Genomic DNA, 16,529 nt, shown 5'->3' with positions numbered 1-16,529 from the left:
GCGGCAGCAGCCACAGCGCCTTTTTCGGAGCTTGACCTCGCGCCCTCTCCCACTGCCCGGCTCTTGCGCAGGCGCAGTAGCTCGCGCCTCCCGTCCCGCGCCGAGCCTCGTGGCACGCTCCCTCCACGCGCACCTCGGCCGGCTCAGCCAATGGGCGGCGGCGCTCCGGCGGCTCGGCCAATCAGAGGGCGGCGCGCCCCGGGCGGTCGCACCGGAGCCCCGCGCGCGTTCAGTCGGTCGTTGGTCGTTGAGGGCGGAGGTGTCTGCGTCGGCGTCTCATCATGGTAGGGGCGGCCGGACCCCCGCGGACCCCGGGCCCCAACCCGCTTCCCTCCTCCCGTCCTCCCTGCTTCGGGGCCTCTGCTTGACCCCGGCCCCGGGCCCTGCCTGAGCCTCTTTGGGGGAGCCGCCGTGAGCGAGCCGAGGGAGCCGGTGGGGGAGGGGGCGAACCCCAAAGATTGAGGGTGCCCCCCACCCCAGGGCGGGGCCCCTGGGGAATCAAGGACGAAGAGGGGGGAACCCCGAGGATTGCGGAGGGTACGGGGCGGGGGGTAGCGCTGAGGCTCGAGCTGGGAAACGGAGCCACTCAGCGCGGGGGCGGCCGGGCCGGGGCGTTAGGTGGGGGTCAGTTCGGCGTCCTGCGGGGCGGGGGAGGCGTGGATGAGGGGCCTCGCGAGGGTCTCCTTGGGCGCGTTGCAAGTGCCTGGCCTGTGGGTGTGAAAAGCCCGCGGTGAAGGAGAAATTTGGACGGGGCGGGGGCTGGAGGCCACCGGGCACGTGAGCAGCCTGGGGGCTTCCCCGGAAAGGGGCTGCTTCGGAGTTGAAGCCTTTTTTTAAAATGGTGGTAATCGGCAGGTTAGGGACCCCCCCCCCCCGAGACGCCGTAGCGCGGGGCGGGCCTGGTCCGAGGAGAGGGGGGCGGGGAGAATGAAGGGCTGGGTTCGGACCCTGACTTTTCTCATCTATAGACGTGGGTTAGGTCGTGTCTGAGATGCCTGTGGCCCCTCCGTGCCTCAGTGGCCTTATCTGTAGAATGGGGGCGATGCCTCTGATGGTCGCCTCGTAGCATTGTTGGAGGCTCCGGTGAGGCGCGGCTCTGTGAACGTTCGAGGCCTTTGTTGGTTACTCTGGAGACTGACGGTTCACAAGACCCTTGTCTGACAAGCGAGGAAGCCGAGGCTTTTATCCGTCAGGGACTTGCCTGCGGTCCTATCTTAGGCTGTAGTTGGGATTAGAACTTGTACTGAGGCCTTTGATATTCGTTCGTACAAACGCTGAGCTTGGGTGAAACAAGAAGGGAGCGGGCAAAGATCCAGAAGGCTCAGATTCTTCCCTGTTAGTGTAGAAAGGTGAGGGTGTGATGAGTGACTGAGGCTCCAGAGGGGCGAAGAAGCAGGACTGCAGTGGGGGGGAGGGGGGGGTCATGAAATAGACGCCCCTTGTCAACAAAAGCAAGCTGCTGGATCAGACAGGGTGTACAGCTTCCCCTAGGCCTGTTAGGCGGTGCCGCCTCCCAGAGAAGCTAATATTGATGCACTTAGAACGCATGAGTATTCCAAGCAAGACCTAACTTTTACTCTACTTAACTGACTTCTAACCTCAAGACAGGACAAAACCAGTTGGATCTTGCTTTGTTACGTTTCTAGTTCTGCTGACTGTCATTTCGAATTTATGGAAACACATTTCTCCTTATGCCTCTCAATTTCCCCCTTGTGCTAGAAGATAGTCTAGTACTAATCTATGTGGACAGTGTCCCTGTTTAAATACTTCATCATCCTTAATGGCCGTAGGCAGAGAAATTCTCCTAACTTCATCTGGCCCTTAGTTGTTGACAGAAGAGAGGCAATCCCTGGGTTTCCTAAGTCAGGTATTACATGACTTCTGTGGGAAAAAAAAAGTATCAATCATTTCTCACACCTGGAAGATTAACTTGTAATTCTGTATTTTTGTTCATAGCGTGAGTGTATCTCCATCCATGTTGGACAGGCAGGGGTTCAGATTGGCAATGCCTGCTGGGAATTGTATTGTCTCGAGCATGGAATTCAGCCTGATGGTCAGATGCCAAGTGATAAAACCATCGGCGGTGGGGATGATTCCTTTAACACGTTCTTCAGTGAGACCGGGGCGGGCAAGCACGTGCCCAGAGCTGTGTTTGTGGACCTGGAGCCAACTGTAGTTGGTACGTATTTCAGCGGTTGAATGAATATTTTAACCACAACGATGGAGGGACTTCCTGTTTTCTAGATTCCATTGTAAGACGTGATGTTGAAAAGCGTATGAGAACATGTGCTATTTGGGCATAGAATTGAAAGTGGAGGGAAAGTAACACGGGGCACGACAACCTAAGGGGGTGGGGATCAAAGGCATGTCAATAAATGTGGAATCTAATACCTACTGGGGGCAAGGTTGATCTGAACTTGTCCGATTCCCTGTAATTGTCCCAGTTTGGATTCACAGTTAAATGTGGAAAATCAAAAGTTAGCGATCATTAAGTGCTTACTATGTGCCAGTGCTGTTAGTCTGTACCTCATGAACATTGTTAGCTGATTGGCAGCAGTGTTCAAGCTGAGAAACTAACATTTATTAAGCTCTTCCTGTATGCCATGAGTCTTAGAATTTTCTCAACGAAGCTAATGTCGGTTGGGTTAGTCTCTCCATGTCATGGAAGAGACAGGTTCTCAAAGATTAAACCTCCAGAGCACTTAGTTTTTTAATACTGGTTTCTGCTTTAATAGCAAGAGCTCTGTGGTGTGAACCTGTGGTACCTGCATTGCAGGATTCTTTGGAGAGACTTAAGGAGATTGCTGGTTCTTTGGGTCCGGCAAGAAACAACCTTCTTTCTCCTCTTTTCCATGAAAAAAAGAAGGGGACTAACAGTTAGCTGTCCAAAAGTGGAATCAGATGCCTTAGATACAGGGTTTCCCATCACAAGAACTGTTCAAATGATGCCTGAATAAGCACTTAATGGGATTGTTATATAAATGGGCCCTGGTCAGGAACAATTGGGTAGATTCTCTCCTAGGTCTTAAATCAGGTCTGAGGCCTGTGATCCTGGGCAAAACAGGACTTTTTTGTAATTCAGGGAAGGAGTAACAGGAAACCAAAATGGTACAAATCTTGGGGTAAAGAGATACAAAAGACACACACACTCTCCCCCTAGTAATCCTGTTTCTACTTAGCCTCATGGATATTGAGTCTTTTAAACTGTTTCCTGCTGGAGAATTGATATCTGTGACAAGTTGGCCGTTGAGAATAATGAGTCATTCATTGTTGTATTATGTATCGTTATCATAGGCAGCCAGGTGGTGCAGTGGATAGCGCACCAGGCCTGGAGTCAGGAAAACACATCTTCTAAGTTCAAATCTAGCCTTAGACACTTAAGTAGATGTGTAACCCTGGGCAAGTCACGTATCCTGTTTGCCTCAGTCTCCTCCTTTGTAAAATGAGTGAAAAGGAAATGACCAATCACTCCAGTATCTTTGTCAAGATACCCCAGATGGGGCATGACGTGTTGGACATGACTGAACATTGTATATTGTCTATGAACATAACATGATGACGTATATCATAATATGAATCTGTAAATAAACCTTACAGATCAAAGAGTTGGCCCAGGTGTCCCAATGAAGGGAAAATTAGAGCATGGAGAATTTGAATGTGCTACACTATACCTGAAATAACATACCTGGGTTTGGTGGTTATCTGTACTGCTATAGTATTGACGCTTCTCTCCATTACAACTGCATTTTGGGGCTTAATGGCTAAGCTTGGTTACTAGCATTCTGTGATTGGGCCAAACGAGAGTAACTTTTCCAGTTGAGTTTGCCACCTCCCACCTCCGTGAATAAATGTGGGCTTTCCCCTGGACCAGAATTCAGATTGCTGGTCTTCCTTCCTGGCTTTGCTCCAGTGACTGACACCTCCTCCCTCCCCTGTATGGCCTTTTATAACCCTCCCCCCCTCCACACACACACTGAAAATGACCTCTCCCTTCTCAGACATTCATAGCTAATTTGGATCATTTGTTCCCTGGCTCCCTGCTGAGAACCACACTTACCTGTGTACATGTTTGCACATCCTAGTTTCCTGTTCCTTAAGAGGAAGAGCTTTTGGTTTTGACTTTAAATGCCCAGGGAGCATTCAGGCTAACGGATCATAGAGTTGGAGCTGACGGGTGCCTCAGAGGCCATCTAGTGCAACAGATGTGGAAACTGAGGACTGAGGTGAGTTGACTTGTCCAAGGCAATAAGTAATGATAGTAGTAGGATTTGAATTTGGGCTTTCCGTAGCACAGTTTCTACCGAGCCACACTTGCTGATGTTTGTTTACCTCATAAATTGACAGTTCCACTCAACGTGCTCTCCTTGGCCTTGTTCAGCAGCTCCTGAGCTGTGCCCCCTTTCCCTTCAGCCTGGCACCTTCTTTCTCTCATTTTGGCCAGTCAGCCCATGGTTTCCCCCCTAATTGCTCTGTCTCCCCTTCTCCTAGAGCCTACCTCTTCAGTCTCTATTCTGCAATCCTGCTTGATTCTTCTCAGCCAAGCCTTTTATATTCTGAATTGCCCTCCACTCTGCTGCTCCTTTTCCAGCCAGGAAGGAGAACCTGGACCAATACCTTGGCCTGCAAGATTGTCAGCCTTCACATTGGCCTCAATTTATTCTCCCCAAATTCAGCCTTAGATAGAGTGCTGGGTCTGGAATCAAAAAGACCTTGGTTCAGATAGGGGCTCAGGCACTTTGTAGTCCTGTGATCCCAGGCCTGTTCACTTCACTCCTGCCTCAGTTTCCTCATCTGTAAAGTGAGGATGATAACAGCATCCGCTTCCTAGAGGTGTCCCAATAATAGCATTTACAGAGACCACTTTAAAGTCTGCAAAGTGCTTGACGAACAGCCCTCGGAGGGAAGCAGCCCCCCTCTTGTCAGGATAGACTGTTGTTTGGTTACGTCTGGCTCTTTGCGACACCGTGGGCCATAGCATGCCAGGCCCTTCTGCTCGGCACTGTCTGTCAGAGTCTATCCAAGCTCATTTGTGTTGCTTCCATGACACCATCTAGCCATCTCCTCTTCTGCCATGCTCTTTTCCTTTTGCCTTCAATCTTTCCCAGTGAGTCCTGTCTTCTCACTGTGTGGCCAAAGTATTTAAGCTTCAGCTTCTGTATTTGACCTTCCAGTGAATAGTTTGAATTAGTTTCTTCAAGTATTGACTGATTTGATCTCCTTACTGTCCAAGGGACTCTCAGAAGTCTCCTCTGGCACCACAATTCAAATGCATTGATTCTGCAGCGCTTAGCTTTCCTTATAGTCCCCTTCTTACAGCCATACCTCACTTTGGGAAAAACCATAGCTTTGACTATGTGGACCTTTGTGGGCAAGGTGATGCCTCTGCTTTTTAGTCTGCTGTCCAGATTTGCCATAGCTTTCCTTCTAAGGAACGAGGGTCTTTTAATTTTGTGGCTGCACTCGCCATCTGCAGTGATCTTTGAGCCCAAGAATATAAAATCTGACGTTGCTTCCATTTCTTCTCCTATTTACCAGGAAGTGATGGGACCAGTTGCCAAGATCTTAGTTTTTATTTATTTTATTTATCTATTTTTTGATGTTAAGCTTCAAGCCAGCTTTTACAGTCTCCTCTTTCACCCTTATAAAGAGACTTTTAATTCCTCTTCATTTTCTGCCATCTAAGATTGTTGAAATTTCTCCTGGCAACCTTAATTCTGGCTTTTGATTCATTCAGCCTGGCATTTCACATGATGTACTCTGCATATAAGTTAAATAAGGTGATAATATGCAGCCTTGTCGTATTCCTATTCCAATCTTAAACCAATCAGTTCTTCCATATTCGGTTCTGTTGCTTTTTGACCCACATACAGGCTTCTCAGGAGACAAGACGATCTGGTCTTCCTGTCTCTGGGGACTTGGCCACATTTTGTTGTGATCCATACAGTCGAAGGCTTTAGTGTAGTCAGTGAGGCAGAAGTAGATGTTTTTCTGGAGCTCCCTTGCTTTCTCCATAATCCAGCGAATGTTGGCAGTTTGGTCTCTAGTTACCTCTTCCTCTGAAAACCAGCCTGCTCTCCTGGTAATTCTCAGTTCACATGTAGCTGAAGCCAAAGCATGACCTTACTCAGTTGTTTGGTAATGCGAACATTCCTGGACATTGCCCTTCTGTAGGGTTGGGACGTAAACTGATCTTTCCCCAAACCAGTGGCCACTGTTAGGTTTTCCAAATTTGCTGCATATTGAGTGCAGCCCTTCAAGATCATCCCCTTTTAGGGTTTTAAATGGCTCAGCTGGTATCCCGTCACCTCCACCAGGCTTATTGTTAGCAGTGCTTCCCAAGGCCCATCTGACTTCATTTTCCCGGATGTCTGGCTCTAGATCTAGTAGCATCACAGTGTCGGTGGTTATCAGTGATGTTAAGAGCTTCCTCATATAGTTTTGTGCATTCTTGTCGCCTCTTCTGCTTATGTGAGGTTCCTATCATTTTGGCCTTTTTGTCATACACATTTTTTTTTGCATGAGATGTTCCATTGATATCTCTTAATTTTCTTGAAGAGGTCTCTTTGCTTTGCAATTCTGTTGTTTTCTTCTATTTTCTTTACATTGCTCACTTAAGAAAACTGCATCTCTCCTTGCTGCTCTCTGGAATTCTACATTCAGCTGGCTATATCTTTCCCTTCTTTCCTCTGCTGTTGGCAAAGCCTCATGAGACACCATTTTGCTTTCTTTTCTTTTTCTTGGGGGTTGTTTTTTTTTTTTTGTTGCTGCCTCCTGTGCAGTGTTATGACCCTTTGTCCACAGTTCCTTATGAATTCTTATGTGCCAGCTCTAAGGAGATATTGGTAAAGCTTTCTGCAAACCTCAAAGCGGTCTATGAATGCTAGGTACTGTTGATTACTAGTTAAAATTCTGGGTCACCTACACAGTTGCCTTCTTACTCACCCGAGTCCTCCTCTCTCTCTCCCCACTCTTGTCCTACAACATTCTCCCAGAGGAGTTTTCTGAATCTCAGATTCTTTGGCCTTTAGTGAGCATACACCCCTTTGCAGAATCTGAAGTTGTTCTTGTGCCCTACTTGAGCACAGTGAGGGCAATCAAGTACGTGAAATAACCAGCCCCAAACATGCTCTTGTCGTAGATGAAGTCCGTACGGGCACGTACAGGCAGCTCTTCCATCCTGAGCAGCTGATAACTGGAAAGGAGGATGCGGCCAACAATTACGCCCGAGGCCACTATACCATCGGCAAGGAGATTGTTGATCTGGTCCTCGATCGGATTCGCAAACTGGTAAGCGCCAGGAGACCACATGAGAGGGTCTTAGAGCCAGGAGCTGCGGATTCAGCTCTCGTCTCAGTATTCACTAGATGCGTTACCGTTGCAGCCCTTAACGGGCCACACACACGCCAACTCGCTACCTTGTCGCAGAGGGCTTCTAAGTTGAACGTTGTTTATTTTATTTACAGATGACGTATAACTAGTGTTCCAAAGCACTTAAATCAATAGGCATTTATTAACCACCCACTATATTCCAGGTACTATTGTGGGGATAGAAAGACCCTCTCTGAGGGCTTACATTTGAATGAAGGAGACAACAGGCACATTTTATAAGTATATGCAAAGCCTAGAGTAACCCTGGGGAGAAGAACCTAGTTGCTGGGCAGCCCAAGAATGCAGAAGGTTCCACATGAGTTGAAGAAAACCAGGGGTTCCAGAGGGTAGGGGTGAGAAGGGGCTGCATTCCAGGCCTGAGGACAGGCAGCCTGTAGAAGGGTGCGGAGTGTGAGGGAGTATTGTTTGGAACAGTCGGGAAGCCAGTGTGGCTGGACCACAGCCTAGGCAACAGAAAGGAGCAGGGGTGGAAAGGTATCAACCAAGCAGTTGGTGATGTGTGCCTGAGCTCAGGAGAGACAAGGGGGTGGATGTATAGCCCAGGAGTCATCAGTATAGATAGAGCTAAATCAGTGGGCGCTAATGTGGTCACCAAGTGGGAGAGTATGGAAAGAAGACCCAGGGCAAAGCCTGGAGGTACCTATACCCCCTGTTAGAGGCCAGGACTCTGATGAGGAGCCAGAGGGAGAAGCAGGATCATGAGAGTGGAGAGCGTATCTGGGGAGCTTGGGGGTGGTTGACAGTGCCCTAAGCTGCAGAGGGGCTCTCGTCACGCTTACATAGCTGCTGGGTCTGAGACAAGGTCCTCCTGGCCCCAGGTGGAAGGCTTTTTCCATTGGTGACATCTTGTTTGTTGGAATTCAGCAAACACTTGTCCTGAGAGATATGTTTTAAAGCATAGGAGGAGCAAAGGTTCCAAAACCAAACATCTCCTGCCCTCAGGATGCCTTCAGTCTAGTAGGGGAGGTAAGATGTGGATGGCATCTGCCTGAATCATATTCTGAGGATCTGCGATTCATCTGGGTGTGCATGTTCCCTCTACCAGCTCAGCCTGTTCCTTCTTCCCTGCCTTGGTTGGGGGATGATTATGAGTTGAGGTGGGAGCTTGCCGGCTGGTGCCTGCTGGACATCTCCACACTGAGCTGAGCAGCTCCTCACATGACAGAAGTAGGCTTTCCTTGGCTTCTTAAGAGTGTGCTGAACCCCAAGGGTCACTGAAGAGGGTCTTCTGTGCAGGAGGACTTATTCACAGAGTAATCATAAAAACTTCAAAGTGCAGTGAAATTCTGAGAAGGGGGAGTGAGAGGAGGCAATCAGGGATAGCTTCATGAGGAAGGAGGTGGCACTGAAGCTGGGCTTGGATGTTAGAAATAAGGAGAGACTCCACTGTAGAAATGAGTAAAGATGTGGAGATGGAGAGTGTTGATGAGTTTAGGGTTAGGGTTGGGTTACTCTACTGGGCCCCCTACTTTTTAAAAAAATTCTTTTTTTGTATTTACTTAGTATTTTATTTTTCCCCAGTTACCTGTTAAAACCATTTTTAACGTTTTTAAAACTTTGAGTTCCAAATTCTCTCCTTTCCTCCACCCACCCGCCCCCCTACATTGAGGAGGCAAGCAATTTGATACAGGTATGTGTGTGTAGTCATGGAAAATATCCATAATAGTCATGTTGTGAAAGGAAACATGGAAAAATAAAGTTAAAAAGTCTGCTTCAGTGTGTATTCAGACACCATCGGTTCTTTCTCTGGGATGGAGAGCATTTTTCATCCTAAGTCATTCACAGCTGATCATTTTACAGTATCGCTGTTGCTTTGTACACAGTACATTGCATTTTGCATCACTCATGCAAAGTCTTTCCAGGTTTTTCTGAGAGCGTCCTGCTCGTCATTTCTTAGAGTACATCTAATCATATGCCGCAGCTTGTTCAACCATTCGCCAGTTAATGGTCATCCCCTAGATTTCTAGTTCTTTACCCCCGCAAAGAGTTGTTATAAATATTTTTTGTACATATAGGTCATTTTCCTTTCTATTTTTTATCTCTTTTTGGATACAGACCTAGTAGTGGTATTGCTACTGGGTATGGTATATAGGTCAAAGGATATGCCTGGTTTTATAGCCATTTGGTCATAGTTCCAAATTTCTCTACAGAACAGTTGAATCAGTTCACAACTCCACCAACAATGCATTAATGTCTCATTTTTTTCCCACATCCCCTCCATTTTCTGTCCTATTAGACAATCTTAATAGGAGATAGTACCTCAGAATTGTTTTATTCACATTTCTCCAATCAATAGTGAGTTAGAATATTTTTTTCCTATGGCTATAGATAGCTTTGATTACTTCACTCGAAAACTAATTAAATCTTTTGATCATTTATCAATTGGAGAATGGCTCTTATTTTTATAAATTTGACTCAGTTCTCCATGTGTTTCAGAAATGAGGCCTGTATCAGAGAAACTTGCTTCAGAATTTTTTTCACAGTTACTGTTGCTAACTATTTCCCTCCATCCTGTTCTTCCCACCCCCATTTATTCTATTCTCTCTCATTTTACCCTGTCCCTCCTCTAAAGTGTTTTGCTTCTGACTACTCCCTCCTCCAGTCTGCCCTCTTTTCTATCACCGCCCCCCCTTCTCTTATCCTCTTCCCATCTTACTTTCCTATAGGGTAAGATAGATTTCTATACCCAATTGAGTGGGTATGTTATTCTCTCTTTGAGCCAATTCCGATGAGAAAAAGGTTCACTCACTTCCTCTCTTTTCCCCTCCACTGTAGAAGCTTTTTCTTGTCTCTTTTATGTGATAATTTACTGTATTCTACTTCTCCTTTTCTTTGTTCCAGTATTTTCCTCTCTGAACCCTTCATTTTACTTTTTAGATTATCATCCTTTCATATTGAACTCACACCTGTACCCTCTGTCTATGTGTGTTCCTCCTAACTACCCTAATAATGAGAAAGGTCTTATGAGTTAGAAATTATCATCTTCCCCATGTAGGAATGTAAACAGTTTAGCCTTATTAAATCCCTTATGATTTCCCTTTCCAGTTTACCTTTTTATGCTTCTCTTGAGCCTTGTATTTGAAAGTCAGATTTGATCTTTTCATCAAGAATGTTTGAAAGTCCTCTATCTCATTGAATATCCATTTTTTTCCCCTGAAGGATTATACTCAGTTTTCCTGTGCAGGTGGTTCCTGGTTGTAATCCTTGCTCCTTTGCCCTTCAGAATATCATATTCTAAGCCCCATCTACTTCTTAACATAGTGGTTAACATAGGTGCTTTGATGTTATTCCTTGGTGAGTAGAAAAGCTAGGGCTGGGCTTGATTCTGTAGCAGTGACAGCCTTACAACAGTTGGGATGGGTGAATAAGAATAATTTTTTTTTATCAATTTAGTTCCATGCAGATGGAATGGGGCATATGTTTTAGATGAAAGTTTTAGACGGGACCCTTTGAGGCTATCTGGAATCACTTTCTAACCCTGTAGGATAAGTCAGTGTTTCAGCCACTGGGTAGGAAGGTCTGGGAGCCTGCTGGCAGCCTTTCTGTGTCTGGGACTGACGGGGTTTCTCCCCCTTCCTCCCTCAGGCAGATCTGTGCACTGGGCTGCAGGGTTTCCTCATCTTCCATAGCTTTGGGGGAGGTACCGGCTCTGGCTTCGCCTCTCTGCTCATGGAGAGGCTCTCTGTTGACTACGGCAAGAAGTCCAAGCTTGAATTTGCCATTTACCCAGCCCCTCAGGTTTCCACGGCAGTCGTGGAGCCCTACAACTCCATCCTCACCACTCATACGACCCTGGAACACTCCGACTGTGCCTTCATGGTCGACAACGAAGCCATATATGACATATGTCGGCGTAACCTCGATATTGAACGGCCTACATACACCAACCTGAATCGTCTGATCGGGCAGATTGTCTCCTCTATCACGGCTTCCTTGCGCTTCGATGGGGCACTGAATGTCGACCTGACAGAATTCCAGACCAACCTAGTGCCCTATCCTCGTATCCACTTCCCCCTGGCTACCTACGCTCCTGTCATATCCGCTGAGAAGGCGTATCATGAGCAGCTGTCTGTGGCAGAGATCACCAACGCCTGCTTCGAGCCTGCCAACCAGATGGTCAAGTGTGACCCCCGCCATGGCAAGTACATGGCCTGCTGTATGTTGTACCGAGGGGACGTGGTCCCCAAAGACGTGAACGCTGCGATCGCCACCATCAAGACAAAGCGTACAATTCAGTTTGTGGATTGGTGCCCCACTGGATTCAAGGTAATCTGAGCTCCGTGAAGTCATGTTTTAGTTGCATGAAACCATAGGTTTAGGAAAATGCTATATGAAATCCTTTAAGGACACTTCTTCAGCCCCACACACATTGAGCAGGAAGTAGACCCCGGTATGATGGTGCGTACTCGAGAGGCTCTTCCTACCTGGTTTTTGTCACCCTGGAGATATATGGAATGCCAGATGCCCCAAAATGAGACATGTCTATAAATAGAATACAAAACTGGGGGGAGCCCAGGGTGCGGGTTGCGTGACTGTGTGTGTTGGCGGGTGCCCAAGGTCATGTCCTGCTGATGGAGGTCAGGGAAGGCTTCCAGGAAGAAAGAGGCTTAGCTGAATCTGGAAGAATGAGGGGCTGGGGTGTCATTTGGCAGAGGTCAGGTTCTGCAGGCATAGGAAGCAGCGGCCCCAAAGGCACAGCGTTGGGAGGGTGAAAGATGTGTTCTCATGATGAATTTGCTTCAGGTGTGCTCCTCCATAGATAGGCTTCTAGTAAAAGGGGGCGCTGGAGCCCGGGTGCTGCCTGTGTTGTTGGAAGGCAAGGCAGAGGGCTGGACTGGTGCTGTGGTCTCCAGCTGTCCCAGCACCCACAGCTCCTGGACTTGGCACCCTTGAGTCTGCCATTCCCGTGATGCCTGCCCCTGTGGTCAGTGTGTGCACACCGTGGGGGCTCTTCTGGCTTTCCTGTCAGGCCGTTAGGTTCAGAATGAGTTACCCTGCACCTCAGCAACATTGGCACATGGGCCTGTGAAAGCTCCAGGGCAACTGACATAAAATTACAGGGTGGAGGGAATAGCACTTTCACTGTCTCTGGTGTGAATAGAAAAACCTTGCCCTTGGAAGGTCAAAGCACTAGCCTGGATTTGTGCCTAAAGCAGAAAATGGAAGGACGTTTCTGGGCTAGTTTTAGTGTTGTGACAGTCTGGGGAGAAGGTATGAATGATAGGAGTCAGGAGAACACATAAGTCCCAGGGTCAGTCTTAGTGATTACCAATGGTAGTTTAACAATTACAGTCTTTTTCCCTCTTCTTGACAGGTGGGCATCAACTACCAGCCTCCCACCGTAGTGCCTGGCGGTGACCTGGCCAAGGTGCAGCGGGCCGTGTGCATGCTGAGTAACACCACAGCGATCGCAGAAGCGTGGGCACGGCTGGACCACAAGTTTGACCTGATGTACGCCAAGCGGGCCTTTGTCCACTGGTACGTGGGGGAAGGCATGGAGGAAGGAGAGTTCTCGGAGGCCCGAGAGGATCTGGCAGCTCTGGAGAAAGATTATGAGGAGGTGGGCGTCGACTCAGTGGAGGCAGAGGCTGAGGAAGGGGAAGAGTACTAGGGTGCAAGCCCGCCCCCTACAGTATACCTGGTTACATAATTTGTTTATGAATAAATGTTTCCCTTTTAAAGCAGAGTTTGGCCTTTTCTCTTTAGTCTCACAAAACTTCGTGTATAGATTTAGCTTGGCTGGGGTCCAAGGGGCAGTCTTCAATTCCCCTCTCTTCCTTGGTGCAAAATCCTCTCCAGACACTTCCAGTAAGAATCTGGAGTGACTGAGGCAGCCCATTGCATTATAGACAGCTCGGTGTAAAGGAGAAGCAAATGTCTAGGCAAGCAGAGTCACAGAGCTGGAAAGGATCTCTTGTCCAACCCATACTAAATAAATCATCCCTCCAGCATCCTCATAATGATCAGCCTCTTCTCGAGGATGAACTTCACTTCTGGCCCACCATCATTAGGAAGTGTTTCCTGACTTCCAGCCTAAATTACTCGTGGCATCTTCCCCCCATTGCTCCTGGTTCTGCACTCAGACCAAGCTGAACAAGGCTCATCTTTCATGCAAATGATGGCCCTTGTGTCCCCTTGGGCTGTCCTTCTCTGGGCCAAGTAAGGCTTTCCCCTAGAATTTTGACTCAGAGAAAATAACTTAGCCTTCCACATTGACTGTGATAGAATCCAGAGTAATAATAGCTTGAAGCGCTCTTTACATTGATCAGTGTTTCAGCCAAATTAATTCCTGTAGCCCTTAGCAACTCCCTGAGGCAGACATCTAGGACACAGGTAATAGAGGAGTTGGGAGCTTGCCACTCCATGCACCTACCTGCGAAGGCGACTTCAGATGAAGGTGGAGGGTGGCCACCTGGTAGAAATGTTATGTCTTGGGTACCTGTTGGGAGCATCCACGAGGTAATGTAGATGAGAGTGGTTTCTTTTTCAATAGATTTTTATTGATTTTTTTTGTCTTTTTAACACCTACATTTCCCTCTGCTCCCTTCTTCCCCCTTCCCAGAAAGCCATCACTAAAATAGCAATTTCTAAATTGTCCAGCCGATCAACACATGAAAGAAGTCTGCCATGATATATCGTATTCCACACCTGTGGACCCCCACTTCAGCAAATGAAATGGGGAGTGGAGTTTTTCTCATGTCATTTTAGGGCCATCTTTGGTCACTATCATTTCTCAATATTGAGTTTCGGGGGTTTTTTTGTTCCATTTACATTTTAATGTATATTGTTTGTGTAGTTCTGCATGTTTCATTTCACATCAGTTCATATCCTTTCTAGGCTTCTTTGTATTCATCCTTTTGGTCTGACAGCACAATACTCCATTAAATTTGTGTATTACAATTTCATCCTTCAAACCATGCATATCTAATGCTGCTAAAATATGTTTGGTAATTTTTGTCAGTGACATCCTTGGTGGTTATTATATGTCCAGCAGTGAAATCTCTGGATTAAATCCAATTTTGGTCATTTTATTTCTGTAATCCCAAATTGCCTTTCACCATAGTTATACCAGTTCACAGCTCTACCAAGTGTCCCTCTGTAGCCCCTCCAACATTCACTTCCTAAAGATGTCTTCTTATATGGACTGTTAACAAGATTTTCAATTGAAAAAGAAAACAGAATTTAATGAATAATTAAAGTGCCACTTACTAAGAATAAAAGGTTTTTGTAACTTAGATTGTCTTGCTCTCAAGGTGTTTCTGGAACCAAAGGGTAACAGAGAAACGGAAAATACAGTTAGACCCGATCTGAAGATGAACTTTTATGCATCTGTACACGAATGCCAATAGCTCAATGAGTAAGAGGAACTAGAAGCCCTCATGCAAAAGCAAATTTGGCCTCAGGTGTCATGGAGGCTTGTTGAGATGAAACACATCTGGATTCTGGCTCTTAGTTCAAAAGAAGTAGGCTGGGTCAAAAAGGGAATCATGCATGGAATAGACATAAGGAAACCCGGAGAAGGTAAATGTGGGGGGAAGCATTGGGGTAGTTCTGTCATTGGCACATACTGTAAACTACCAGGACAAAGAAGAGCTGAATGAGTTTGGGGAACGGATGGATCCCAGGCCTGGCAGAGGCAGGAGATGGGAAGGATGGGGGTGTTGATCCATACATCTGCTGGCAATGCAGAGCAGCTAGCAAAAACTTCCCAACTTAGAGAAAATGTCATCCCTTGAAAAGGAGAAGTTCATACTGGAGCACCATGATGCTCTATTATTAATAGAGAGGACTTGGGGAGTGGGAATGGCAGGTCTTTCGCAGAGCAGTGGCTACAGCCTTCTAAAGGTTAAAAACAAAACTGGGTAGATTTGGACATGTGTCCTAAAATTTGGAAGAATGGATTTCAGAGGGTTCAGAAGCATTCCACGGCCTAAAAATTACTACCAGAAGTCAGCCCAGGAAGGATGCAAAATGCAGAATTGGACAAGCATTGATGAAATGGTTTTTTGGAGCACAAAGAAAAGCAGAAACAATCTATCCCTCTGGAAGCTCACATAACAGGAGAAGCAGTACAAGCTATCCACGGTGTGAATGAGAGGATCAAGGAGGTGGGGCACAAGCAAAGGCCTCTGGGAGATATATTAGAGTCTTGAAGGAAGCCAAGGAAGAACATTCCAGGCCTGGGGGACAGCCCAGAGCCAAGAGATGGAGGAGGCTGGGGTCACTGGACCAAAGAATACTTGTTGGGGAGTCTGGTGTAAGAAGACTGGAAAAAGGCAGGAAGGGGCCAGGTTGTGAAGGGCTTTAAATGTCAAACAGGATTTTACGTTTTATCTTGGAGGTAAAAGGGGGACACCTTAGTTTACTGAACAGAAGAATGACCTACACTTCACAATGGAATTCTGAAGATATGAAGAGAACCCATTGCAGTGTAGAAAGAAAAGCAGCCTTTGTCTGAAGCTACTGATGCAGAGGGAACTTGCCAGTCAACTTGGATTTTAAAAAGGAACAGAGAAAGGCCAATCAGTAATAAATATTAAGCTCAAGGATGCTTAATTAAGAGCATGAATATAAAGTGTGGTGCTGCCGTATAAAACCAAACTTCAAGCTCAGAAGGAGCTGAGGCTGCCAAGGGATATGAAAGGCATTCAAAAGAGTTTTTAAAGCTACGCTGGGGGATCAAGGAATGGATCAAATTACTGCTTGGGTTGGGTAGGATGATAGCAGATAAATGGCAGACCTGTCTTCTCTGCCAAGGAAGATGACCTTTGCACTGGAAATGATAGAACCACAAAATGGCTGATGAGAAGTTTTTATCTTTCTAACAAAACAATCAGAGAGCCCCTAGGTACCCTTGATGGATGAAGTCACCTGACCTAGATGGAAACAAGCTAGCACTTCTATAGTGCTTTCAGATTTACCTGTTGGTTTACATGTTTTCTCAGCTGATGGACTGGGGTCCTCAGAGAACTGGCGGAGGTGGTTCCCCAGTCACTGTCAATGATCTTTGAGAAACCAGGGAATATGGAAAGAGACCTACCCTAGAGAAGGGCAAACCTAAGTTTTCAGAAAAGGGAAACAGAGTCTATGAACTTACAGATCAGGGAGCTTAATGGCAGTTCCTGGGAAAATGATGGAAC

At 46.8% G+C, this 16,529-nt stretch overlaps 1 protein-coding gene across 1 annotated transcript; it reads left to right on the top strand.

Moving 5' to 3' along the window:
• The first annotated feature begins 231 nt into the window (after positions 1-231).
• Positions 232-14,623, top strand: LOC118848428 (tubulin alpha-3 chain). Its single transcript, XM_036757308.1, has 5 exons — positions 232-284; positions 1,957-2,179; positions 7,139-7,287; positions 10,975-11,655; positions 12,704-14,623. The coding sequence occupies exons 1-5, from the start codon at positions 282-284 to the stop codon at positions 12,998-13,000; spliced, it is 1,353 nt and encodes a 450-aa protein (XP_036613203.1). The 5' UTR covers positions 232-281; the 3' UTR covers positions 13,001-14,623.
• The last annotated feature ends 1,906 nt before the right edge of the window (positions 14,624-16,529 follow it).

This window comes from Trichosurus vulpecula, chromosome 1 (assembly GCF_011100635.1).
Source record: "Trichosurus vulpecula isolate mTriVul1 chromosome 1, mTriVul1.pri, whole genome shotgun sequence".
In the NCBI taxonomy this organism is placed as follows: Eukaryota; Metazoa; Chordata; class Mammalia; order Diprotodontia; family Phalangeridae; genus Trichosurus; species Trichosurus vulpecula.
This window is presented reverse-complemented; position numbering and strand designations above follow the sequence as displayed.

Bases quoted from the DNA above. Each gene is read 5' to 3' on its own strand.
- LOC118848428 (XM_036757308.1), top strand. The intron at 7,288-10,974 runs GTAAGCGCCAGG...TTCCTCCCTCAG, and splicing joins TCGATCGGATTCGCAAACTG to GCAGATCTGTGCACTGGGCT. The intron at 11,656-12,703 runs GTAATCTGAGCT...TCTTCTTGACAG, and splicing joins GGTGCCCCACTGGATTCAAG to GTGGGCATCAACTACCAGCC.